At 45.5% G+C, this 27,071-nt stretch overlaps 1 protein-coding gene across 2 annotated transcripts in view; it reads right to left on the bottom strand.

Moving 5' to 3' along the window:
* Positions 1-24,177, bottom strand: part of LOC129833415 (potassium voltage-gated channel subfamily H member 6-like) — a 34,412-nt gene extending 10,235 nt beyond the window's left edge. Inside the window, exons 1-8 of one of the 2 annotated variants that reach the window (XM_055898000.1) lie at positions 23,517-24,177; positions 19,516-19,746; positions 13,917-14,069; positions 13,497-13,600; positions 12,943-13,282; positions 12,795-12,845; positions 11,985-12,184; positions 1-234 (exon numbers count right to left, since the gene is read on the bottom strand). The exon at positions 1-234 is cut by the window's left edge and continues 192 nt beyond it. In XM_055898000.1, the coding sequence (XP_055753975.1) occupies positions 1-234; positions 11,985-12,184; positions 12,795-12,845; positions 12,943-13,282; positions 13,497-13,600; positions 13,917-14,069; positions 19,516-19,746; positions 23,517-23,592 (1,389 nt within the window). In that variant the 5' untranslated portion in view covers positions 23,593-24,177. The remainder of the gene's footprint in view (positions 235-11,984; positions 12,185-12,794; positions 12,846-12,942; positions 13,283-13,496; positions 13,601-13,916; positions 14,070-19,515; positions 19,747-23,516) is intronic. The other variant, XM_055898001.1, reaches the window with a different exon arrangement.
* Positions 24,178-27,071: the final 2,894 nt, after the last annotated feature.

Below are 27,071 nucleotides of genomic sequence, written 5' to 3'. Positions count from 1 at the left end.
CACCACGTTGAGGGGGTTGCAGGTGTAGCCACAGGAGCGCCGGAGCTCGTCCTCCACCTCGTTGAGCAGGAAGGCAGCGGAGTAGGGGGTGAAGACGGCCGTGTAGATGACCAGCAGGAGGATGACCCAGTCCCACACCGCCTTGAAGGGACTGTAGTGGAGGATGGTCCACTTGTGGATGCGAGGCGCCTGGAGCTTGTACTCTGGCAGGACATCAGCCCCTAGGGACAGTACCTAGAAGGGGAGAGGGCAGAGACCGTCAGAGAGTCCTGCTGAATCTAGATTAATCATGGGCAGTAAAAGTGAAACATAATTGAAACGGAATATCGTCACAATGGCCCCTCACCACCCTGCTGAAAAGGCCTTGATTAGAACCCCAATAATATGAGATGATAAGCCAAACAGCCTAAGCAAAATGGAAAGCTGTATAAGAAATGGGAAAGAGAGTGAGTCATGTCAGAGAATTGTGCCGAGAAACCCGAGGGACGTGGGTTCAGGGAACCAGAGCAGAAGACAGTTCAGAAGAGAGGAGCAGAACAGGACCTGATATTGTCTTTGTTGTGCCCTTTGGGGGAAGGAAGGGGAGCAACTGTGTTCTGTCTAACTACCTACTGTGTCTGACACCGCGGGCCTCCAACCCACATGTCTATCACCTCAGCACAACTAGAACAGCAGCAGCAAAAAACACAACAACCCTCCATTAGCTGTTCAAGCACTGTCACAAATCAATCAGAGTTAATGTGTAGTCCAGAGTGAGTGACAAAGAGGGAGTAGTGTGTGTGTGTGTGTGTGTGTGTGTGTGTGTGTGTGTGTGTGTGTGTGTGTGTGTGTGTGTGTGTGTGTGTGTGTGTGTGTGTGTGTGTGTGTGTGTGTGTGTGTGTGTGTGTGTGTGTGTGTGTGTGTGTGTGTGTGTGTGTGTGTGTGTGTGTGTGATACAATGCAATGAGTGTAAATGTTCACACAAACATCCCTCAGTCTCACAGCTAGCCAGTCATGTTGTCATGAAGACAATTATGTCCTGGAGTATAAACAATATCTGTCTCGAAGGACTCAACACAAACACTGTAGAAGCCAACGCACAGCTTTTCACAAGACAAATATCTACATGGTTGACGGGGGTCTGATTTCTGAGTGTTCAACACAGTCAGTACAGCCAAATAGGAACCAAATCAACTATAATAACCAGTATGTAAATCATAGGTGCAAATTCAAATACAGAGAGGACCTTAGTGATAGTGTTCTCATAGTGACAGCACAGACCATAATATTACCTAAAAATGTATATTTTCCTCACACACCATCATCGAAACCACAGTATCTGAATCGACAACAATAACCCAAGAGATCACACTCACATAGACCATTTCAATCAGTCTGACCCTAGTGCTCCTACTAACCGGTACAACGATGAGAGCCTCCATATCCAGGAGCTCCAGTTTATTCTGGTCCCGACCACAGCAGCAGCAGGAGGAGGAGGAGCACGACACCCTGGTCCCCCTCAAATTCCCCAGCAGCCCACCCTGTCTCCCCCGGAACATATAGGTCCTCCCCTGCTCCATCCTAGCCCGCTATGTCCAGCACAATGCTCCAGATCAGCTACCCAGTGGCCCAGTGCCTATGTGCCCAGCTCTAACAGACCACTGCTGGGGAGTGGACCCTCCCTGGCTGCCTGGCTGTCTGTACCCTTCTCCCCCACCCCACCCCGCTCACTGGCCTTTTAAAAGACCCTGCTGCATCTCACCTGCCACACCATGTGACCCCCTTCAATGTCCCTCGGCCAATGGCAGAGCAGGGTAAGTGCCCTAATTTACAAGCAAATCGACAGGGATTGTTGCAAAGAGCTGGGTGATTTTGGTTCATTTTCACTAACACCTTTTGTGAGTGCTTGTGTAGGAGGGCAGTATTGGTCAAAACTTTCTGTGTGCTTAACGTAGAGGCTGTATGGATGACCAGAGATGATCTCTTGATAAGTGTGTGAATTAGACCATTTTCCTGTCCTGCTAACCATTCAAAATGTAATGAGTACTTTTGGGTGTCAGGGAAAATGTATGGAGTAAAAAGTACATAATTTTATTCCGGAAAATAAAAGTAAAAGATGTCAAAAATATAAATAGTAAAGTAAAGTACAGATACCCCAAGAAACTACTTAAGTAGTACTTTCAAGTATTTTTACAGCTCTGGACATAGGCAGACCATGGTGCATAATGTGCTCTCTGATATCACCCATATGGGCTCCGAATGGTGCAGCGGTCTAAGGCCCTGCATCTCAGTGCAAAGAGAAGTCACTACAGTCCCTGGTTCGATTCCAGGCTGTATCACATCCGGATGTGATTGGGAGTCCCATAGGGTGCCGCACAATTGGACCAGCGTCGTCCGGGTTTGGCTGGTGTAGGCTGTCATTGTAAATAAGAATTTGTTCTTAACTGACTTGCCTATTTAAATAAAGGTTAAATAGAAAAGAAATAAAATCTGTTGTTGTCTCACTCGAGATTCATGACAGTTAACATGTGCTGCAGGCTAGGCTGGTGCAACCTCCCCGATCAACATGTTCTGCAGGCTAGACTGGTGGAACCTCCACAGTCAACATGTTCTGCAGGCTAGGCTGGTGGAACCTCCACAGTCAACATGTTCTGCAGGCTAGACTGGTGGAACCTCCACAGTCAACATGTTCTGCAGGCTAGTCTGGTGGAACCTCAACAGTCAACATGTTCTGCAGGCTAGTCTGGTGGAACCTCCACTGGCTCATCCTACTTTGCATGTATAGTTTGCATAACTATGAACATAGCCATGGTGACAGAATAATCTGTAATAACACACAGCGTTACCATGGTGCCCTTGCTGCCAACCCTCTCCAATGTCCCTACTTAGCTGGATCACAAAATACAGGTACATTAAATGTGGCATGTTCAGTGCTACAAGGTTTTTGCCCTACTAAATAACCTGAGAGTACAAGGTGAAAGCTTCCTATGACAATTTCCATCTCTTTCCAGAACATCTGACCTCTCTCAACCCTCACAGCTTTGATTCTTAAATGGAAAAGATGTTCAGACTCAAAGTAAGAGAACAAACCTGTAAGGCTAAAGTTCCCACATACAGTCAGTCCTAGAGGTGATAAAATGACACCACATGGTTAGCCTCCTATCGATTGCCATCCAGACTACACACTGCCCACTTACCGCTCTATGACCCAACTCTCACCCAGTCCAGGGGGTGCTGCTCCAGTAGTCAGTAAACTAATCGAATACAGGGAATAGTAGGACTGAGCTTTAATTAAATGGATAGATCAGTTAATGCATTTCTTACCCTGAATAAACAATTTGAAACAACAAACTGAAACGATTGACTGAAGACTGAGGATGTCAAAATGCACTGCAGAACCTCTCATCAATCAATCAATCAATCAATCAAGTTTATTTTATATAGCCCTTCGTACATCAGCTAATATCTCGAAGTGCTGTACAGAGACCCAGCCTAAAACCCCAAACAGCTAGAATGCAGGTGTAGAAGCACGGTGTAGGTGTAGAAGCACTCTCATAGCAGAGCATTTAAAGTACTGTACAGATGTAGGATCTTAATTTTAGCCAGTTCGATACAGCAGGAAAATAACGCAGCAACAGGAAATGTAAATTATTATGTGGATTATAATTAATGGCATTTCAAAGTGGAAATTAGAAACTTCAGAAGCATTTTTAAACCTCAAATACACAACACGTTTACATTTTCTGCATTGCAGGAAAGTTCTCCTGCAACAGGGTGATCAAATGAAGATTCTACACCTGCAATACTGTTTGCTACATACCGTATGAAAGGAGACCTGACTGCTGGGGGCTACATAGGGCTCAGGACCTTAGGCCTTATTGCTATCAATGTTTGTGGCTAAATGAGGGTTGTGATTCCACGTGTCACTGTGCTCTTTCTCTGACAACTGCGCTCTCGTACCAACGATCAGGATTCTCCCCCTGAGGACTGAATTTAACATCTAACATGATGAACCTGTGGGAGCAAGCTGAGCGATTGGCAGTGTGAGTGTGTGTGTGTGTTACCCAGATTCACTCATCTGGGTAATTTCAGATTATTGACATAATTTCCAGTCCTGTTTCATAATGACAGCCTGAATAAGCTCCATGCCGTCTGCACCACAATGTTTTACCCAAACCACTCAGGGCTTATAACAGTTAACAGTCCTTATTGGAAAATACAATGACATCTGACATAGAATACAACAATATGTTTTAAGATTAAAAACAAACACTACCTATTTGCATAAAGAGCACCTAACTATGTTAATACTTCAGTAACAATCCAGTCTGAAATTAGAAACCTCTTACACTAGTTTTGTTTCATACACTAAAACAAACACCTCTAAGGTACTGTGAACTGTTCTCTTGAAATTAGAATAATAATTTTCAGAACAAAATGAAATTTGATTCCTGCTAATCAAATGAACATTCCAAATTCCAGAGACCAACAAGTACCCTGGAGCCCACAAAACATCAACATAATTATCACCTATGAAAACAAAGTGGGCGACAAGTGACACAAGACAAATTATGACGACAACAAGATGACATCAGCACTAACAACATCCGTCACAGTCCCTGCCTCACTGTCAATACGGAGGATGGAGCTAGGTAGCCTGCTACGAACCACCAGATGACCATGAGGGTAAGAGGAGAGGCAGACAAGGACAGGAGTGAGACAGGAAGAGAAAGAAAGAAGAGTTTAGGGAGTGAGAGAGTAGAGTTGGAGTACTCACAGGTTGGAGTTTCTGTTTCAGGCTCATGTTGAGGAGTGTGGCTGGAAGAGAGGGCGGGAGAAAACTGAGAGAGGGGAACGTTTGTAAACACCGCCCTCCCCCTCCCCCTCCCCCTCCCCCTCCCTTTCCCTCTCCCTCTCCCTCTCCCTTTCCCCCTCCCTCTCCCTCTGCACCCGGCAGCCCAGCCCTCACAGCTGGAGCCCCGCAGCAACACTGCTGCTAATACAGTATGCACAACAGACACACACACAGACTCACACACACACTCACGGTCACATACAAACACATGCATACAGTACACTCAGACACAAACTGAGGCACACACACAAACACACACATGCACACAAACCTATAGCTAACACAAACAAATACAGTATACGCAGAATCATGAAGCATGTTTTCATTTAGAAAAATTTAAACAATATCCGTAGGGAACGTCTGGAGCAGTGGAGGCTGCTGGGGGAGGACGGCTCATAACAATGGCTGGAACGGAGTGAATGGAATGGTATTCAACCATGTGTTTGATGTATTTGATACCATTCCATCAATCCCACTCCAGCCATTAGCACGAGCCCATCCTCCCCAATGAAGGTGCCCCCAACCTCCTGTTGTCTGGAGTTATTTTAGTAAGAATTGTTCTACCCTACAGACTTAGTCAGAGACAGGGGGCGCAGTAGGGGGAGATGTAGGGTCTGTCTCTCTCACTGACTGTCATTCACCATCTGTCCCTCTTTACGGACCACTGATTGTACAGTCAATCACATAATGTGCTTAATCTTACGCAGACTAATCAATACCAGCAAAGATCAATGACAGGGATTATTTCCCTCTTTTTGTAAGGCGCAAATCGAAATTCAATTATAAAAGAGGGGATTACCAAGAAGCTCAGTTGCGTAACGAGACATAACCCAGGCAAAATCCTACATGCATTCTGTACTCATAATAGATAAGGTAACTGCCATGTTGACTGCTTTTTCAGACCATTTATTTTGACCAATGGATAGTTGTTTAGTAGTTAGCCACCGTAATGTGCTCTTGCAGTGATAACGATCTGTTTGACCTAAAAACGGACCATTATGTCATGGTGGAGATTTTCCTTGTTCAGAACATTGTAGCTCTTCAAACGATACAGGCATACGGTAAGAACAACATGTAGAGAGAATGGACTGGAGGTGGAGAAAAGGAGAAAGGGAAGGGGAGAACCAGAGAGATAGAGGAGAGAAGATGGAAGATAATGACTGACACCTTGTAGACACCAACAAACATAAAGGAGATAGTGGAGAACAGACAGACAGACAGACAGACAGACAGACAGACAGACAGACAGACAGACAGACAGACAAATGAGCGAGAGAGACCTCTGCTGCCCTCTACTTCCATTAGTACCAGAGGCCAAGGTCATCGTCAGTGTCAGGACGCGCAGAGGGCCGCTCGATACCCCCCTGCCTCCCAACGCCTCCCCTTCCAGCATCACCAGAGGGCCGCTCGATACCCCCCTGCCTCCCAACGCCTCCCCTTCCAGCATCACCAGAGGGCCCCTCGATACCCCCGTGCCTCCCAACACCTCCCCTTCCAGCATCACCAGAGGGCCGCTCGATACCCCCCTGCCTCCCAACGCCTCCCCTTCCAGCATCACCAGAGGGCCGCTCGATACCCCCCTGCCTCCCAACGCCTCCCCTTCCAGCATCGCCAGAGGGCCGCTCGATACCCCCCTGCCTCCCAACGCCTCCCCTTCCAGCATCACCAGAGGGCCACTCGATACCCCCCTGCCTGCCAACGCCTCCCCTTCCAGCATCACCAGAGGGCCGCTCGATACCCCCCTGCCTCCCAACGCCTCCCCTTCCAGCATCACCAGAGGGCCGCTCGATACCCCCCTGCGTCCCAATGCCTCCCCTTCCAGCATCGCCAGAGGGCCGCTCGATACCCCCCTGCCTCCCAACGCCTCCCCTTCCAGCATCACCAGAGGGCCGCTCGATACCCCCCTGCCTCCCAACGCCTCCCCTTCCAGCATCACCAGAGGGCCCCTCGATACCCCCGTGCCTCCCAACACCTCCCCTTCCAGCATCACCAGAGGGCCGCTCGATACCCCCCTGCCTCCCAACGCCTCCCCTTCCAGCATCACCAGAGGGCCGCTCGATACCCCCCTGCCTCCCAACGCCTCCCCTTCCAGCATCGCCAGAGGGCCGCTCGATACCCCCCTGCCTCCCAACGCCTCCCCTTCCAGCATCACCAGAGGGCCACTCGATACCCCCCTGCCTGCCAACGCCTCCCCTTCCAGCATCACCAGAGGGCCGCTCGATACCCCCCTGCCTCCCAACGCCTCCCCTTCCAGCATCACCAGAGGGCCGCTCGATACCCCCCTGCCTCCCAATGCCTCCCCTTCCAGCATCGCCAGAGGGCCGCTCGATACCCCCCTGCCTCCCAACGCCTCCCCTTCCAGCATCGCCAGAGGGCCACTCGATACCCCCCTGCCTGCCAACGCCTCCCCTTCCAGCATCACCAGAGGACCGCTCGATACCCCCCTGCCTCCCAACGCCTCCCCTTCCAGCATCACCAGAGGGCCGCTCGATACCCCCCTGCCTCCCAATGCCTCCCCTTCCAGCATCGCCAGAGGGCCGCTCGATACCCCCCTGCCTCCCAACGCCTCCCCTTCCAGCATCACCAGAACATAGGGCTGTTACGGTGACCGTATTACCGTCACACCGGCAGTCACGAGTCATATGACCGCAGTCAAATTCCATGTGACTGTAGTCACGGTAACTAGGCTTCTCAAAGCTCTGATGCTGCTGATGGTCATTAGCAGCCTACCAAACTTGCTAACTGCCTGGTACTGAGCCTGTCCCTCTAATCACTCTGACATCAATGCAAATGTTATCAAAAATAAAATAAAATATTTCATGAGAGCCCATGAGCTCATGTTGAGCAACATTTCTATAGGCTATGCAATTGCGTGAGAAAACAGAGTTTTGATGGCCTCTATTAAAAATAGGAGGATCCCATCAGCTTTTTATAGGCTAGGCCTACTATATTTATATATCAACTTTCCTAATATTAAGCACACTGCTTCGCTTTACAACAGGAGTATAGTCGACCTGGCTGGCATGAAAAGGAACCACGGGAAAAGCGTTTTCCATTCGCTATTTAAGTGCATAGATTACATGTATTTTCCCCCCTGCCCCTGTTCCAAGACAGGTGCATGATAATGGTCCATTCTAAATCAAAACAAATTTCACACATATGCTATTTAGTATATGTAAAGACAAGATTAAATCAAGAATAGTCTGATGGGTGACAAATCTGACCATAACTCTATCCTCCTGATTCCTGCTTACAAGCAAAAAATAAAGCAGGAAGTACCAGTGACTCACTCAATACGGAAGTGGTCAGAGGACGCAGATGCTAATAAGAAATCCCTCTATGCCCACCGACGAACCATCAAACAGGAAAAGCGTCAATACAGGACTAAGATTGAATCATACGATACCGGCTCCGACGCTCATCGGATGTGGCAGGGCTTGCAAACTATTACGGACTACAAAGGGAAGCACAGCCGTGAGCACAGTGACACAAGCCTACCAGACAAGCTAAATAACTTCTATGCTCGCATCGAGGCAAGCAACACTGAAGAATGCATGAAAGCATCAGGTGCTCTGGATGACTGTTTGATCACGTTCTCCGTAGCCGATGTGAGTAAGACCTTTAAACATGTCAACATTCACAAGGCCACAGGGCCAGACGGATTACCAGGACGTGTACTCAGAGCATGCACTGACCTATTGGCAAGTGTCTTCACTGACATTTTCAACCTGTCCCTGACCGAGTCTGTAATGCCAACATGTTTCAAGCAGACCACCATAGATCCTGTACCCAAGAACACCAAGGTAACCTGCCTAAATGACTACCAACCCGTAGCACCCACGTCTGTAGCCATGAAGTGCTTTGAAAGGCTGGTCATGGCTCACATCAACACCATTATCCCAGAAACCCTAGACCCACTCCAATTTGCATAGCGCCCCAACAGATCCACAGATGATGCAATCTCTATTGTACTCCACACTGCCCTTTCCCACCTGGACAAAAGGAACACCTACGTGAGAATGCTATTCATTGACTACAGCTCAGCGTTCAACACCATAGTACCCTCAAAGCTCATCAATAAGCTAAGGACCCTGGGACTAAGCACCTCCCTCTGCAACTGGATCCTGGACTTCCTGACGGGTCGCCCCCAGGTGGTAAGGGTAGGTAACAACACATCACTCTCAGGGGTGCATGCTCAGTCCCCTCCTGTACTCCCTGTTCACCCATGACTGCATGGCCAAGCACAACTCCTACACCATCATTAAGTTTGCTGACGACACAATGGTAGGCCTGATCACTGACAACGATGAGACAGCCTATAGGCAGGAGGTCTGAGTCCTGACCGTGTGGTGCCAGGACAACAACCTCTCCCTCAATGTGATCAAGACAAAGGAGATGATTGTGGACCACAAAAAAGCAGAGGACCGAGCACTGGTATGGTAACTGCTCGGCCTCCAACCGCAAGGCACTACAGAGGGTAGTGCGTACAGCCCAGTACATCACTGTGATGTACTGGTGTGATGACATATGGGTGTGAGAAGTTCTTCTGCTGGCACAGATGTCACACTATGGAAGGTGGGATCTTTCTTTCACACATACAAACTGTCTTTTCCCCAAGAGCATATAGTAGAGTAGTGATGCTAAATAACATCTCCATACATGTAGCCAACAAAATGTTCATACAGGAAATAATATCCTCTTACACACTACATGACGAAAAGTTATATGGACACCTGCTCGTCGAACATCTCATCTCATTCCAAAATCATGAGCATTAATATGGAGTTGGTCCCCCCTTTGCTGCCTAAACTGCCTCCAGTCTTCTGGGAAGGCTTTCCACTAGATGTTTGAACATTGCTGCGGGGACTTGCTTCCATTCAGCCACAAGAGCAATAGGGAGGTCGGGCACTGATGTTGGGCTATTAGGCCTGGCTCGCAGTCACCTTTCCAATTCATCCCAAAGGTGTTTGATGGGTTTACATTGGGGCAGGAGGCGTTCTCCCGGCATCCACCAAATCCAGATGTATCCGTCTGACTGATAGATAGTGAAGTGTGATGCATCACTCCAGAGAACGCGTTTCTACTGCTCCAGAGTCCAATGGCGGCAAGCTTTACACCACTCCAGCCAGCACTTGGCACTGCGCATGGTGATCGGGCCAGTACAGTACGGTAAGTGGCAACTCCTAAGCGGCAACAGTGAATCTTTATATTTCCGTAAGTGACCCCAGTGGAAATCGAACCCACAACTCTAGTCTTGTTAGTGCCATGCTCTTATGAACTGAGCCACATACAGGACCACTACAGGACCACTACAATACATAAGTACAATACAATACTGTAAAATACAATACATATTACTGTAACGGAATTCGTCCTCCTCATCTGACGAGGAGTAAGAAATGTCAGACCAGTGCGCAGCATGGTAAGTGTTCATGATGAATCTTTAATAGAACAAACTGAACACTGAAATACAAAACAATAAAATGAATGAACGAAAACCGAAACAGTTCCGTGTGGAACACACAGACACGGAAGACAACCACCCACAAAACATAACAGAAAACAGGCTACCTAAATATGGTTCCCAATCAGAGACAATGACTAACACCTGCCTCTGATTGAGAACCATATCAGGCCAAACGAAAAACCCAACATAGAAACACAAACATAGATAACCCACCCAACTCACGCCCTGACCATACTAAAACAAAGAAAATACAAAAGAACTAAGGTCAGAACGTGACAATTACAGTACAAGTGGAAGATATATGATTGTCATCCCCATGAGCGTACCACCCTCCTTCAGGCCATGAATGAGTCATGTAATGACATCAATCCAGGCTTTGTCAGGCTTGGATTCGCCATGCCAAAAGGTTTTTCCCCAGGTGCATGAACAATGAGGACATTTACTGCGATGTCGATGAGAACCAATGGCCAAATGCTCAAGACAGGCTTGATGCAAACTAATGCTTGCTAAATGTTATGTTTCTTTCATTTGGTTACAGTACACCTATGTTGGAATTATATCTGAACAATACAGATATTTTTTTCATGAATTGTGAAAGGTCACACATGGGATAGAAATTATCGAAATTTGATGTTCAGTCAATTTCAAAAGATCGTGCAAGTGTATTGTCTAATGTGAAAACAGTACTGTAGCATATTATATTCAAAGAGCATTTTGAAACATGTATCTATTGGATTAACTAGCTGTTAAACTAGCTGTTAAAATAACTACATTGAGAAGATGTAGTTATTGTGTTGGGTTGTTGTGTTATGTTGTGTTTTGATGATTAAATAAATGTTCACATGTTATTTCACAGTACATTTATATTTTGGATGAATGGTTGGGTGGTGAAAGATGCATTCAAACTAAATAAATGCACAATAAAATTTTTATGAGACTTGCCGTGTTACAAGTGTTACAAGTTTGGAGTTTTGTATTAAGAATATTCACCACATACTTTTGAAAATAGCACCAAAGTGACTGAAAAAAAAGTTTCTTTTATATATATCGTTCCTGTTTGTGTGTTTGTGTGTGTGTGTGTGTGTGTGGATGCATGTGGAAACTCTTTAGTGACATGCAGCTGCTTCTTCAGTAGAAAGCTTGCAACACAGGAAGTCAGACCTGTCACGCCCTGACCTTAGAGAGCCTCTTCTATTTGGTTTGGTCAGGGTGTGATTTGGGTGGGCATTCTATGTTCTTTATTTCAAGGTTTTGGTATTCTATGTTTTGGCCGGGTATGGTTCTCAATCAGGGACAGCTGTCTATCATTGTCTCTGATTGGGAATCATACTTAGGCAGCCTGTTTTGCCACCTTAGGTTGTGGGATGTTGTTTTTTGTTAGCTCTGTGTAGCCTTCAAGACGTGACGTTCGTTGTTCTTTTGTTGTTTTGTTTGGTGTTCGGTTTTAATAAAGAAGCATGAACACGTACAACGCTGCACCTTGGTCTCATCCCTCCGACGAGCGTTACAAGACCGAATAGATGTAAATCCACCACTTCTTAATAACCCAACATTCCTTTTACATAATATCGCACATGCCGTTCTGAAAAATCCCTTAATAAATAGGCAGAATACAGGTTGAGTCAGGCAATCACATGGTTGTAGTTGTGTGATATGAGTGCTAGTGAGGACCATGTGTCTCACCTGTGTGACATGTGTGACCTTCTCTGTGACGTCTCGGTGACGGTCCTTTACTTTGCTGGGAGCGATGATCTCGATCTCAGTGGGCGAGGGTGGTCGCAAGAGGTCGGAGGCGAAACTGAGTGTGAGGGGGTTACGAGTGCTGGTCCTGCGTCGCATCAGGTCCGAGTCTGAGGTGGAGCTCAGAGTACCGGCCTTCAGGTCTGCACACAACAACACTCATCTCTCATTACTGTGTCTCTATCTACTTTCAACGACTAGTTTACATATTATATTATCATTCAAATCCTTTATTTAAACTGCAAGTAACACATTCAGAACTAAAAATATAATGTGTTATTTTGCAATTTCCATTCCTCTAGGTGAGAAACATCTTGGTTTATACTGAGCAAAGCATCTGAGTGAGAAAGATACAAAGAAAGTGTATTATCTATTTAACTTGTTTTGGCAATGTAAACATATGTTTACATATGCGGGGATGCATGTATTCCTCTACATTATTTCCCTGGGGTAGATGGGAAGTCCACAGCCCTACACTCCATAGCCCATAGTATTAGCTGTGTGATGAGTAAAGGATGGCCTCTGAGTGACTGGGACTCCTATAGACCTGACACACACACACACACACGCACACGCACACGCACACGCACACGCACACACACACACACACACACACACACACACACACACACACACACACACACACACACACAGGCTATAGGTTAGAGGTATTGATTAGTGACCCTGCTGCTGCACATGCTCAGTGCCTGAGGAATGGGAGTGAGGATTCACATTTTCTAGAGAACAGAATACCTCCAACAGGCCCAGGTAGCTTTGGCTTGGTTTGTTTTGATTCAGATGGAACTGTAAGAGGAGACAGCCACATTTCTTCCTGTCAGAGGGGGTACAAAAATGGCAACAGACTACACTTTTGACTGGGTACACACACACACAAACTCACTGCTGATGGAGCGTGGGTCTCCTGGTCGGCCCGACTCGGCCCTCATGCTGTCGAGGTCATCCAGGGAGGAAGCTCTGCGGAGGCTGCCGACAGTCTCTCTGGAGCGGCTCCGGGGCAGGACCGTCCTGGGAAAGGCTGCACTGGAGAAGGAGCTGCTGGGGAGGAAGGGCACGCTGGGTTCCAGCTGCTCCGGCAATAGGGACAGCAGTTTGGGGGAGTAGTGGCTTGCAGGCTGGGAGGACTCGTGGTCCTGCTCTATCAGCGCCTCTGTCTCAGACTGCATGCAGCTCTCCTTGGACGGGATACGTAACTCTTTCAGAGGGATCTCTTCACTGTTGGGCTGAATTAGGGAAGGAGGAAGAGGACAATCATAGGTTAAATATTGAACTAGATTTCTACTTACTGCTAAATGTAGGTGACTGAAGCTATATTCATTACAAAACATAAGAGATACAGGAACTGAAATAATCAAGATATATTATACGTAAGGTCATATTTAGACGAGTACTGTGTGTATAGGCCTATGTGTGTATGGGAGTCTCTGGCCACCTTACCTGTAGGTAGTCCACCACCACCCCATCAAACTGGTCTTTGGCGAGGGAAACCCGACGCATTGCACGTACCAATGGCAGTCTCAACTTCAGCCTGCGACTCTGCCCTGAGAAACCACAGAGGGCTTATACATCCACTTTACATAAATACACCTACAGTACCAGGATGTAGTCACATTCTGTATGTTATAACACAGCTACATTCAACATGGAATAAACATGTTGATGCAGACAGACAGACAGTATCACACACACACACACACACACACACACACACACACACACACACACACACACACACACACACACACACACACACACACACACACACACACACACACACACACACACACACACACACACACACACACACACACACACACACACACACACTGTCATCACACACACACTTTCCACACTGACCTGCCCATACCCAGCCCTGGGCCACCCTCTGTCTCAGACCTGGTTTCTTGAGGGAGGGGTCAATGATTTCCTGGAAGTTGAGGATGAACATGATGACCTGTCCCTCCGCTTTCTTCACAGGAACAACATCAATCAGACAGGGCCTGCAGGTCCCTGCAGGGGGGAGAGACATAACATTATAAAGCTGCTGATGGCCATCCTAACCTGGGCTCAAAGGTAACTAAGTAGACTTCAGGACAGCTCAAGTAACTATAAATATTGTTTCATCTTATCTGACTGTGCTCTCTTTAACACTGAACACATTTAGACTCAGAGTCTCAGGTTTCATGGTTGGTGGGCTGTTACTGCCATCTCATTTCACTTTTATGTGGAGAGGCCTTTCAAACAGCAGTACAGTCTTGTAGTTTCTTTCCACGACTGGATGTTTTCCCAGGGCATTTATGAGACCCTCCTTTCTGTTTAAGTGAAGCCAGGGTGGGGGCTGTCAACATGTCCTAGCATAGGAGAAACAGATAGAGGGGGGAGGCAGCAAATGAGATATAGAGGGAGATAGAGAATAAGACCAATCAAAATGTAGACAGAGTGTAGGAAGAGGGGAGGGAGAGAGCGGGCGAGAGGGAGAGCTAGAGAAAGAGAGAGAGGAAGAAAGAAAGCAAGAGAACTACAGAAGAGAGGGGAATAGAGTGGCATATCAATCGTAGTACTGAGCGATTAGTGCTTTTGAGGTGCATTCTTCTGTCTCTTCTGTAGTAGGCGTAAATGAAACACAGACCGAACAAGTAGATGTGCAATGGATTATAGTTATTGTAGTTAATTACCATGTTTTATGCACTAAACAATGTAGAATATTGGCTTGTTCGAAACTACAACTCCCTACTACAAGTTCTTGAAATGTTCCGCATTGACCTCTGCAGCAGAGGTAACTCTAGCTCGTCCTTTCCTGCGGCGGTCCTCATGAGAGCCAGTTTCATCATAGCACTTCATGGTTTTTGCGACTGCACTTGAAGAAACGTTGAAATGTTCCTCATTGACTGACCTTCATGTCTTACAGTAATGATGGACTGTCGTTTCTCTTTGTTTATTTAAGCTGTTCTTTCCATAATATGGACTTGGTCTTTTACCAAATAGGGCTATATTTTGTATACTACCCCTACCTTGTCACAACACAACTGATTGTCTCAAACGCATTAAGAAGTAAAGAAATTCACAAATGTACTTTTAACAAGGCACACCTGTTAATTAAAAGGCATTCCAGGTGACTACCTCATGAAGCTGGTTGAGAGAATGCCAAGAGTGTGCAAAGTTGTCATCAAGGCAAAGGGTGGCTACTTTGAAGAATCTCAAATATAAAATATATTTTGTTTTGTTTAGCACTTTTTTGGTTCCTACATGATTCCATATGTGTTATTTCATAGTTTTGACATCTTCACTATTATTCTACAATGTAGAAAATAGTCAAAATAAAGAAAAACCCTTAAATGAGTAGGTGTGTCCAAACCTTTGACTGGTACTGTAGGTAGAAGCTTACGAATAACATTTTGGGTGAGTTTGGACATTTACAAGTGAATGTGAATGAGAGACATTGTGCAAATGAACAAAGTTTTGAAACATGCTTGTCTGAAGGACGAACAGTACTGGCTCTGGAGCAGCATGTGTACATGCTGTGTCTGTGTGGAGTCCGGAGTCGCTAGGGCAACGGACCTGCCTGCTCTGCTCGGAGAAAATGGGGGAGGAGACGGGCCGAGAACAGAGAGAAGAAAAAACGCAAGGAAATCAAAAGATAGCAGTGGCAGATGTACAGATAACTCATCCAAAGTGCTTTGACTTCTCAAACATGGCAGAAAGCTAACACAATATGATGCCCCGTCACCTTATTAATTCAGGACTTATTTAGATACTGTGCATTCGGAAAGTATTCAGACCCCTTCACTTTTTCCACATATTGTTACGTTACAGCCTTATTTGACCTCATCCATCTACACACAATACCCAAGAAGGACAGAACAAAAACTTGTAGAAAATGTATTAAAAATAAAAACTGAAATATCACATTTACTGTACATAAGTATTCAGACCCTTTACTCAGTCCTTTGTTGAAGCACCTTTGGCATTGTTGACTTCAATATAAAACACAACCCCATCAATACACAGATGGACTCACCTGTTCCTGCTTACTCCCATTGTGCTATAACACGAACAAACATGTGACTGGCTCAACTGATCTGGGGAACTACGGTAAGTCTCATAATGTAAAATAATGTGAAAAGAAGAACACGATCTGCTTCATCTACTAACGCTCTCCTAACATGTTGCACAAGTTGACTGCAGGTACTTACCTAAAAAACAGACACAAATATTACAATTTATTGAAAAACTTCAAAGAAATAGTTTCAAAGGTATTGACGATATTGAAAAACCATCCTGTGGCTATTTCCAAATACCCTGGTATACGGGTATACTGCCCAAGAATAATTGATTCCCATTCAAAATCCTATTTTCCCTAACCCCTAAACCTAAACCTAAACCTAAACCTAACCCTTAACCAAACCCTAACCCAAACTCCAACTCTTAACCCCTAATCCTAATTGTAACCCTAATGTAACGGACTTCTTCATCCTCCTCTGACGAGGAGTAAGAAATGTCGGACCAAGATGCAGCGTGGTGAGTATCCATTTTAATATGATTACTTGAAACAAACAAAATAACGAAATAAACTAACGAAGACGAAACAGTCCTGTAAAGTGACAACACAAACACAGGAACACAGTAACAGGAACAATCACCCACACCCCACAATACAAAACAGGCTACCTAAATATGGTTCCCAATCAGAGACAACGACAAACACCTGCCTCTGATTGAGAACCATATCAGGCCAAAACACATAGAAATAGACAAACTAGACATACAACATAGAATGCCCACTCAGATCACACCCTGACCAAACAAAACATAGAAACATACAAAGAAAACTATGGTCAGGGCTTGACACCTAACCCCTAAACCATACCCACAGCCATTTTCATTGTGGGGACCGGCAAATGTCTCCGGAGTCATGTCCCCAGGAAATGTCCTTGTTTTACACTCACACACACACACACACACATTAACAAACAGACACATTCATTCAGTTTTAGGATCAATTAAGATCAATCAAGTACAGCAACATAATGCATTTTTATTGTGTATGAGGAATTGTACCCATTTACAATTCATTCGTGCTTGTGTGCGCACCTGCGTTCATGACTGTATGCATTACTGGGATACAAAATAAATAGATATTCAGTGGATTTGAGCTGGCTCATTGACAATATTTCCATGACAACAAGCTCTCCGACACGGCACTTCTCATGCCCAAATGACCAACGTAACGGCATTGTGTCTACAGCTTCACTAACCAGGTCTGTTTGCTTGTCCCTCTGTCCTTTGCAGGGGTCGCGAACAAACTGGAAAATAATGGAACAGAATCAGAACCAGACCAGGGAACGAAAGTGATCTATATTATTCTGGAACAGAACCATTATTTAAAAGTCCTATAAAAAAAATGCAACAAAGCGCCTATGCAAAGCTCTTCCTCTGTCAATCATTAACTTCTTCCAAAGTCTGCCAGCTGAAAATCTTTGCCAGTGTGTGTGCGTGTAGTCTATCTGCCCCTCAGAAGCATAGCTGCAGCCTGCGGACATTACAAACATAATTCAGAAGATAGGGAGAGAGATTTTTATCTGCACACGCAAGCTTGTTAGCTAGCCAGCTACTCTGGTCCAACGTTAAGCCAACTCTGAAGTTCAAAGACATTCAACATTTTTCCATAGAAGCCGCTCCTCCATAGGTATTTTTCGGTGGGCCTAATTCAGATAATGCATGTCATCACAAGATCCCCAGCGTTTCAAGCCAAGCCTCCTCCTCCACTCTTTCTCGCTGTCTCCCCACTCGCAAAATTTCAGTTGCATCTCATGCCCTACACCTGTCTTTCCATAACGCATGTGAACAACTCACTGAGCTATATCGTGCCAGCTCTATAGCAAGCTTGTAAGGGGTGCGTAACCGGTGGCAGGGAAGTCAGACGCAGGAGAGCAGAACTTAGTAATAGCCGGAACAGTTTAATAGCAAAACCAACAGCATAAAAAATAACAAGATATTGGGTACAAAAACCCGTCGCGCACCAATCAACACGTGCACAAGCACTTACAATAAACAATCCCACACAAAGACAGGGGGGGGGAACAGAGGGTTAAATACACAACAAGTGATTGAGGGAATTGAAACCAGGTGTGAGGAAAAACAAGACAAAACACATGGAAAAGGAAAAGTGGATCGATGATGGCTAGAAGAACGGCGACGCCGACCGCCGAGCGCAGCCCGAACAAGGAGAGGACCCGACTTCGGCGGAAGTCGTGACAAAGCTGCTCTATCCATACTGCATGATTGGAAAAGTCATTTAATGTCGATCTAAATGGAAAATAAATAAAGGTTTAAAATGGAACAGAAAGTAACGATATAAACTGGTTACTTTGGGGGGGTTGAACCGGTTCAGAACTGTATTTTATGTTTCAGTTCAGAACAAAACGATTGGAAAATAATTTTGGTTCCAACCCTGGGTCCTGTGTACATGTACAAGAGACAAAACACAGGAGCATACAAGTATTGTTAATTTTTTAAATAAAACAAAATCACAAAAGTAGTGCACTGGGCCTTTACTTGTCCTGTATTAGTGGACCTACTGTATATAGCCTTCCGTAGCATGGGCAAAAAAGAAATAATCTGCACCCCCCCTATCACCCTGCAGCACCCCCACCCCCAAACTTAGTGCAGTTATGCACAGGATGGGAATGGGGAGTGGGGATGTCACGCCCTGATCTGTTTCACCTGTCTTTGTGATTGTCTCCACCCACCTCCAGGTGTCACCCGTCTTCCCAATTATTCCCAGGGTATTTATTCCTGTGTTCTCTGTTTGTCTGTGCCAGTTTGTCTTGTCAAGTCAACCAGCATGTTTTTCTGTGCTCCTGCTTTTTCTTGTCTCTGTTTTTCTAGTCCTCCTGGTTTTGACCTTTTGCCTGCCCTGACACTGAGCCCGCCTGCCTGACCATTCAGCCTGACCTGCCCTTACCTTGAGCCTGCCTGCCTCCCTGTATCGTTTGGAACTCTGACCTGGTTCTGAACTTTTACCTGTCCTCGACCTGCCTCTTGCCTGCCCTTTGTTGTTGAATAAATATCAGAGACTCGAACCATCTGCCTCCTGTGTCTGCATCTGGGTCTTGCCCTGTGTTGTTATAGGGGATGAATAAACATGTTGCAGGTGAGGTAAGCAGGCCAAGACAGCTCCACCATGTCCACTCCCCAGACAGATAAATTAGTAGATGAGAGTTCCCTGAGTCTGCAGCAGCTGGCTCCACATACTGTAACACTGCATCATACAGTAGCATTACATAAAAGTGAGAGGGAGACAGCCATGACACTTGGAGGGACCAAAATATTCTGTATGTGACCTTTACAGCACTCCCCGCTATAAAGAAGGGGAGTAATGTTGTCACTTTGACTCTCTTGCTCTTTCCATCTCTTTCTCTCTGAATCTCAGTCTAACCCTCCACCTTCTCCTTACCTTCTTTGTTGTAGTAGAGGATCTCCACCTTGCGCTCCTCTGACCCTAGCAGGGCCTGTGCCAGCTGTGTCAGGGCAGTCTTCATGGTGCCAGGCCCCACCAAGAACTGGCAGGTGCAGGGCTGCTGCATGATCTCTGCCCGCGAGAAGCCAAACATCTGGCAGAAGCCCTCGTTACAGTAGATAATGCCACAGTTCTTCATCTGAGCGTTGGCTATCAGGAACTTACGATCTGGGAGGAAACCAAGGGGAGAGTCAGAGCAGATATGAAATTGTACGAATATGGTGGGAATGTGGGAAACTACAGTACAATTATAATTGAAGGCTTATTACATCAAATGCAATATGCAAAATTGGACAATCAAAGTTTATCCAACTTCAGAAACATTCAGTTATCATATTCAGGTAATGATCATTTCAAGGAGAAGTCTCTCAATCAGATACAATTCAAGTCTGGACTGTGTTCATTTCAGTATCGCATTCAACTAACCACATTCACCTCAACATCCAGTTGAAATTGGAGTAATCAAGTCTGTCCCTCTGCGGCACAAATCATATCAGTGCAATGATTCAAGATGGTCCCAGAGGGACTAATACGGAGCAGCTGGACTCAGCAATGACAGTCCGCAATCAAGATTATAATATACTGCAATAGGTTTCAGCCGTCCTTACCTAGGTTCATGAGTGTGGCTATTGTCTCCAGCGCTAATGACAATTGCCTTCGAAGTCACATCAGCTACACTGATATTGTCGTGCAGCGTGATATTCAATCAGTACAGTTTATGTTGAAAAGCTGCTCAAACATCTGTGCCTCTGACTCTGTCTCTACTCCTCTTTTTATCCCCTCGTGAAACTGAGTTACACAACTCTCATTCTTCCCCATTTAAACAAATATGAGGAGAGCGATTTGGAGCTTCACCCAGAAAAAGCAGAACCCCTTCCCCATCCTTGCTCCTCTGTGTAGAGTAAATAGGTGTGGTCGTTTGGTGGAAAGTACATCCTATCCTAAGTCATTATCAATGCCTCAGAACACAGACACCCAGACTCAGATTGTTGCTAAGCAGCAGTAGTTTGGCACACGCATCACCCGGCAGGGTGCTTACGCACGCACACACGAACACAGAGATAAGGAAGACATCAGTTTGATGGGACTTATCGGTCTGTCTCTGAGGACCCCTCTGCAGAGAGCTTTGAAAATCCCAGAGTAACACAATTAATTCCGAAATGTCACCTGCCAGCACAGCAAATTAAACAAGCTGAAATCCTTTAACATGAAATTTAGGTGAAAAGTGGAACATTGCATCTTCTCTCTTTAATGTGGAGCAGCGGTGGAGAGGGTTATTTTGAGCCATACCCCTGTGGTCAACAGACTGTCTTCACACTGTGACTGAAGAACACTGACAGTGACAGGCACAGTAGTCACAGTCAGACTTACAGTAGCATAGAGATAGGGCACTACTGAGCTAGGTTATAGGCCACTACTGAGCTAGGTTATAGGCCTCTACTGAGCTAGGTTATAGGCCACTACTGAGCTAGGTTATAGGCCACTACTGAGCTAGGTTATAGGCCACTACTGAGCTAGGTTATAGGCCTCTACTGAGCTAGGTTATAGGTCACTACTGAGCTAGGTTATAAACCACTACTAAGCTAGGTTATAGGTCACTACTGAGCTAGGTTATAAACCACTACTGAGCTAGGTTATAGGTCACTACTGAGCTAGGTTATCGGCCTCTACTGAGCTAGGTTATAGGTCACTACTGAGCTAGGTTATAAACCACTACTGAGCTAGGTTATAGGCCTCTACTGAGCTAGGTTATAGGCCACTACTGAGCTAGGTTATAGGCCACTACTGAGCTAGGTTATAGGCCACTACTGAGCTAGGTTATAAACCACTACTGAGCTAGGTTATAGGTCACTACTGAGATAGGTTATAGGCCACTACTGAGCTAGGTTATAGGCCACTACTGAGCTAGGTTATAGGCCACTACTGAGCTAGGTTATAGGCCTCTACTAAGCTAGGTTATAGGTCACTACTGAGCTAGGTTATAGGTCACTACTGAGCTAGGTTATAAACCACTACTGAGCTAGGTTATAGGTCACTACTGAGCTAGGTTATAAACCACTACTGAGCTAGGTTATAGGTCACTACTGAGCTAGGTTATCGGCCTCTACTGAGCTAGGTTATAGGTCACTACTGAGCTAGGTTATAAACCACTACTAAGCTAGGTTATAGGTCACTACTGAGCTAGGTTATAAACCACTACTGAGCTAGGTTATAGGTCACTACTGAGCTAGGTTATAAACCACTACTGAGCTAGGTTATAGGTCACTACTGAGCTAGGTTATAAACCACTACTGAGCTAGGTTATAGGTCACTACTGAGCTAGGTTATAAACCACTACTGAGCTAGGTTATAAACCACTACTGAGCTAGGTTATAAACCACTACTGAGCTAGGTTATAAACCACTACTGAGCTAGGTTATAGGTCACTACTGAGCTAGGTTATAAACCACTACTGAGCTAGGTTATAGGCCTCTACTGAGCTAGGTTATAGGCCACTACTGAGCTAGGTTATAGGTCACTACTGAGCTAGGTTATAGGTCACTACTGAGCTAGGTTATAGGTCACTACTGAGCTAGGTTATAAACCACTACTGAGCTAGGTTATAGGTCACTACTGAGCTAGGTTATAAACCACTACTGAGCTAGGTTATAGGCCTCTACTGAGCTAGGTTATAGGTCACTACTGAGCTAGGTTATAAACCACTACTGAGCTAGGTTATAGGCCTCTACTGAGCTAGGTTATAAACCACTACTGAGCTAGGTTATAGGCCTCTACTGAGCTAGGTTATAAACCACTACTGAGCTAGGTTATAAACCACTACTGAGCTAGGTTATAGGTCACTACTGAGCTAGGTTATAAACCACTACTGAGCTAGGTTATAGGTCACTACTGAGCTAGGTTATCGGCCTCTACTGTAATTGAAGTTCAGTGCTAATCAGAGCCATTCCTCTTTTTTAAACAACTGGATTTCTTCTTTGCTGAATGGATCAATAATGTTTTGTTTGAGTGGGTTGCAAAGAAATTCAGGTGCAGTTTCTGAGTGCGCAATAGTCAACTACGATACCTTTTAATTCAAGACAAAAGCACGAAAACGAAGAGGCACTGTGGGTGTAAAGTGTGCTATGATGTGCTGCATAAGGCCCTGTTCAAGAAGGATATCACTCAGTTATATTCACTAACAGAGTGTGTAGTAGTGGTTAGTGGTCACATGCAAACTCTGTAAAGTAAAGACATTATATACTCTTTCTATCAGGATCCAGTGGTCTGACCAGTTTAAGGACGGAGAACATGTTAACTCATGCAGCATGTGAATTCATGCAACATGTGGAAAACATAGGCAGGTGCAAAGAAATACTAAACACACAAACCTATAGTATTAACATTACAATTTGGCATGTTCAGCACATACATACGGACATAACCTAAGTTTTAACTTCAGTTAAATGTCAGATAGGAGGAGTATTGCCAGAGGGACTTGGACATTTACAGGGCAATGCAGTAACACCTGTTCCATGCCATTAACGCCCAGGCCATAGTACAGGGGTTACACCAACAGGCAGACAGACAGACAGACAGACAGACAGACAGACAGACAGACAGACAGACAGACAGGCAGACAGACAGACAGACAGACAGACAGACAGACTTAAACTGAAGCATCTACTTGATTACAGAAACAGCCATGTAGCACTCATATTAGGATCAATAGAAACTGGGGGGGGGGGGGGGGGGGGGGCACAAGGGACCACTAGACAAATGCATTTGTCTTTACATTTTATTACACTTTGCATGGTTGAAAGGTTAAATGGAAAAGGCATTCACTTTCATTTCTATCCAGTCTAATTGTTTGTTGTTGGGATTATACAGTTATAACAGTTTGCTCATTGTCACATTATGTTATTACTTTTTCAGTCATAATGTAAAGTGTGTCCACTTACTTTGTCCATCGAATTTCCGGATAATGGTGTCCAGATAAGTGTTCTGGAGGGCTACATGACCGCGTCTCACAGGCATTTTGACGCAGAAAGATGAGACTTCTCCGACGCATGAACCTCCAGAGTTTTAAATAAATCAAATTAAAGACGAAGTAGGGAAATACCCTATGCAAAAATGGCCCCGCATACAGGCGGGTGCAAAAAGTCGAATTCAATATGCGATGGCTGGTGAGCAAAGCGACAAGGAAAAGTCACAAGGCAGCAGCGGCGAGGACCAGTTGCTAGGGCGATACAAAAAAGGCGCTCGCTCCACAGGAGAGAGAACTGGAAGCCGGTTTTTGCGTGCGGTACACAGGAAAGTGTAAAAACGGTATTTCATAAGTCATAAAACGTTTCAATTTGCCTACAAAATAGTAAATCGGCTCTACAATTAGTCTAGCCTTGCCAGTCGTTATCATCTAACGAAGAGGAGAAAAACCAACACCGCCCTCCCCGTCAACAAGATCAAAGAGAAGTGAAAGAAAAGGGGTAAATCGAAGTCTTCACCGCTACGTTTCATCCCGACAGTAGAAGAAGCTACTATTTGGCGAATCACGGATGCCCTCCCCATTTGACAGGGTTGACCAAGCACTGCACGGGGCAGGGGGAGTCATCATCCCACCAGACGCGCCTGCCACTTTTTGACAGTGAGCAGAGACACCCTCATCAACAGCTTCGCTGCACATCACAAGTCTCTACGCTCAAAATAGTCCCCCCCCCCCCCACTCTCTCTCTCTTTGGCCTATGCAATGCTCCTCTTCATTTCTTTAATCTCAATAAATGACTGGGTGAAGCTATCAGTCCAGTGTGTTTGTGTATGATCCATAAATGTTTCAGTTGGGGAATTCATGCTATAAGTGACCACACAGTTAATGGTCCAATGCAGCCGTTTTTATCTCAATGTCAAATCATTTCTGGGTAACAATTAAGTACCTTACTGTGATTGTTTTAAATGAAAAGGATCAAAAAGAAACAAAAGTAGATTCTTAGAAAAGAGCAATTTCTTAAGACAGAAGTTTGCTATGACTGTCTTTTCAAACATCTCTTACACTAAAATGGCATTATCATCATTTTCACAATTTCACAGTTTTATTCCAACGTCACAGGGTGAAAATATACACTGCTCAAAAAAATAAAGGGAACACTTAAACAACACAATGTAACTCCAAGTCAATCACACTTCTATGAAATCAAACTGTCCACTTAGGAAGCAACACTGATTGACAATAAATTTCACATGCTGTTGTGCAAATGGAATAGACAACAGGTGGAAATTATAGGCAATTAGCAAGACACCCCCAATAAAGGAGTGGTTCTGCAGGTGGTGACCACAGACCACTTCTCAGTTCCTATGCTTCCTGGCTGATGTTTTGGTCACTTTTGAATGCTGGCGGTGCTTTCACTCTAGTGGTAGCATGAGACGGAGTCTACAACCCACACAAGTGGCTCAGGTAGTGCAGCTCATCCAGGATGGCACATCAATGCGAGCTGTGGCAAGAAGGTTTGCTGTGTCTGTCAGCGTAGTGTCCAGAGCATGGAGGCAATACCAGGAGACAGGCCAGTACATCAGGAGACGTAGAGGAGGCCGTAGGAGGGCAACAACCCAGCAGCAGGACCGCTACCTCCGCCTTTGTGCAAGGAGGTGCACTGCCAGAGCCCTGCAAAATGACCTCCAGCAGGCCACAAATGTGCATGTGTCTGCTCAAACGGTCAGAAACAGACTCCATGAGGGTGGTATGAGGGCCCGACGTCCACAGGTGGGGGTTGTGCTTACAGCCCAACACCGTGCAGGACGTTTGGCATTTGCCAGAGAACACAAAGATTGTCAAATTCGCCACTGGCGCCCTGTGCTCTTCACAGATGAAAGCAGGTTCACACTGAGCACATGAGCACATGTGACAGACGTGACAGAGTCTGGAGACGCCGTGGAGAACGTTCTGCTGCCTGCAACATCCTTCAGCATGACCGGTTTGGTGTTGGGTCAGTCATGGTGTGGGGTGTCATTTCTTTGGGGGGCCGCACAGCCCTCCATGTGCTCGCCAGAGGTAGCCTGACTGCCATTAGGTACCGAGATGAGATCCTCAGACCCCTTGTGAGACCATATGCTGTGCGGTTGGCCCTGGGTTCCTCCTAATGCAAGACAATGCTAGACCTCATGTGGCTGGAGTGTGTCAGCAGTTCCTGCAAGAGGAAGGCGTTGATGCTATGGACTGGCCCGCCCGTTCCCCAGACATGAATCCAATTGAGCACATCTGGGACATCATGTCTCGCTCCATCCACCAACGCCACGTTGCACCACAGACTGTCCAGGAGTTGGCGGATGCTTTAGTCCAGGTCTGGGAGGAGATCCCTCAGGAGACCATCCGCCACCTCCTCAGGAGCACGCCCTGGCGTTGTAGGGAGGTCATACAGGTACGTGGAGGCCACACATACTAATCTGGCCCTCAAACCATCATGGTCACCTAATAATCCCCAGTTTACAATTGGCTCCTTCATCCCCCTCCTCTCCCCTGTAACTTTTCCCCAGGTCGTTGCTGCAAATGAGAACGTGTTCTCAGTCAACTTACCTGGTAAAATAACGGTAAAATAAAAAATAAAATAAAAAAATACTACTGAGCCTCATTTTGCCTTGTTTTAAGGACATTACATCAAAGTTGGATCAGCCTGTAGTGTGGTTTTCCACTTTAACTTTGAGTGTGACTCCAAATCCAGACCTCCATGGGTTGATAAATTTGATTTCCATTGATAATTTTTGTGTGATTTTGTTGTCAGCACATTCAACTATGTAAAGAAAAAAGTATTTAATAAGAATATTTCATTCATTCAGATCTAGGATGTGTTATTTTAGTGTTCCCTTTATTTTTTTGAGCAGTCTATATAAAACACAGAGAAATCACGTTTTTGACTACACTGGGCCAAGATCCCAATTCTGGGAATCGGCATCCCCCTCCTCATAACCAGCCACTGAACCAACTTGGTGAATAACAGCCCATTGATATGTCATGTGACAAGAGGCAGATAAGAAAAGATACAGATAAATGTGAGAAAACTTAACATGGGCTGGAAGGTGTCATCAACACATGTCAAGTAGAATGTCTTATGCATGCCTCAAGTCATCCTGTCAAACCATTGGTACAAATTCTCACGTCTCACGTTTCAAAGCTCCTTCAACCTTCTGCTCCTTGAGCCAGTCACTGATAACACTGGCGACGTCTGAGAAGATTGAAGAAGATTCACGGCAAGGGCACTTCGACTTAACAAGAGACACAGTCTGGGTATGTTTTGATGACAGTATATAGCAGGGCCCCAACCTAACCATTATACTACATGCTAATTACCAATATGGCAAGGGCCTGGACCTGTGGAGGATGGTGGGAGGAGTTAAAGGAGGACGGGCTCGTTGTAATGTCTGGAATGGATTAAATGGAGCGGTATCAAACACATCAAACATATGGAAACCACGTTTGACTCCATTTATTCCATTCCAGACATTACAATGCACTTGTCACCCTATAGCCA

Source organism: Salvelinus fontinalis, chromosome 34 (genome assembly GCF_029448725.1).
Source record: "Salvelinus fontinalis isolate EN_2023a chromosome 34, ASM2944872v1, whole genome shotgun sequence".
Taxonomy (NCBI): domain Eukaryota; kingdom Metazoa; phylum Chordata; class Actinopteri; order Salmoniformes; family Salmonidae; genus Salvelinus; species Salvelinus fontinalis.
The sequence above is the reverse complement of the archived record's forward strand: the minus strand, read 5'-3'. Positions and strand labels throughout refer to the sequence as shown.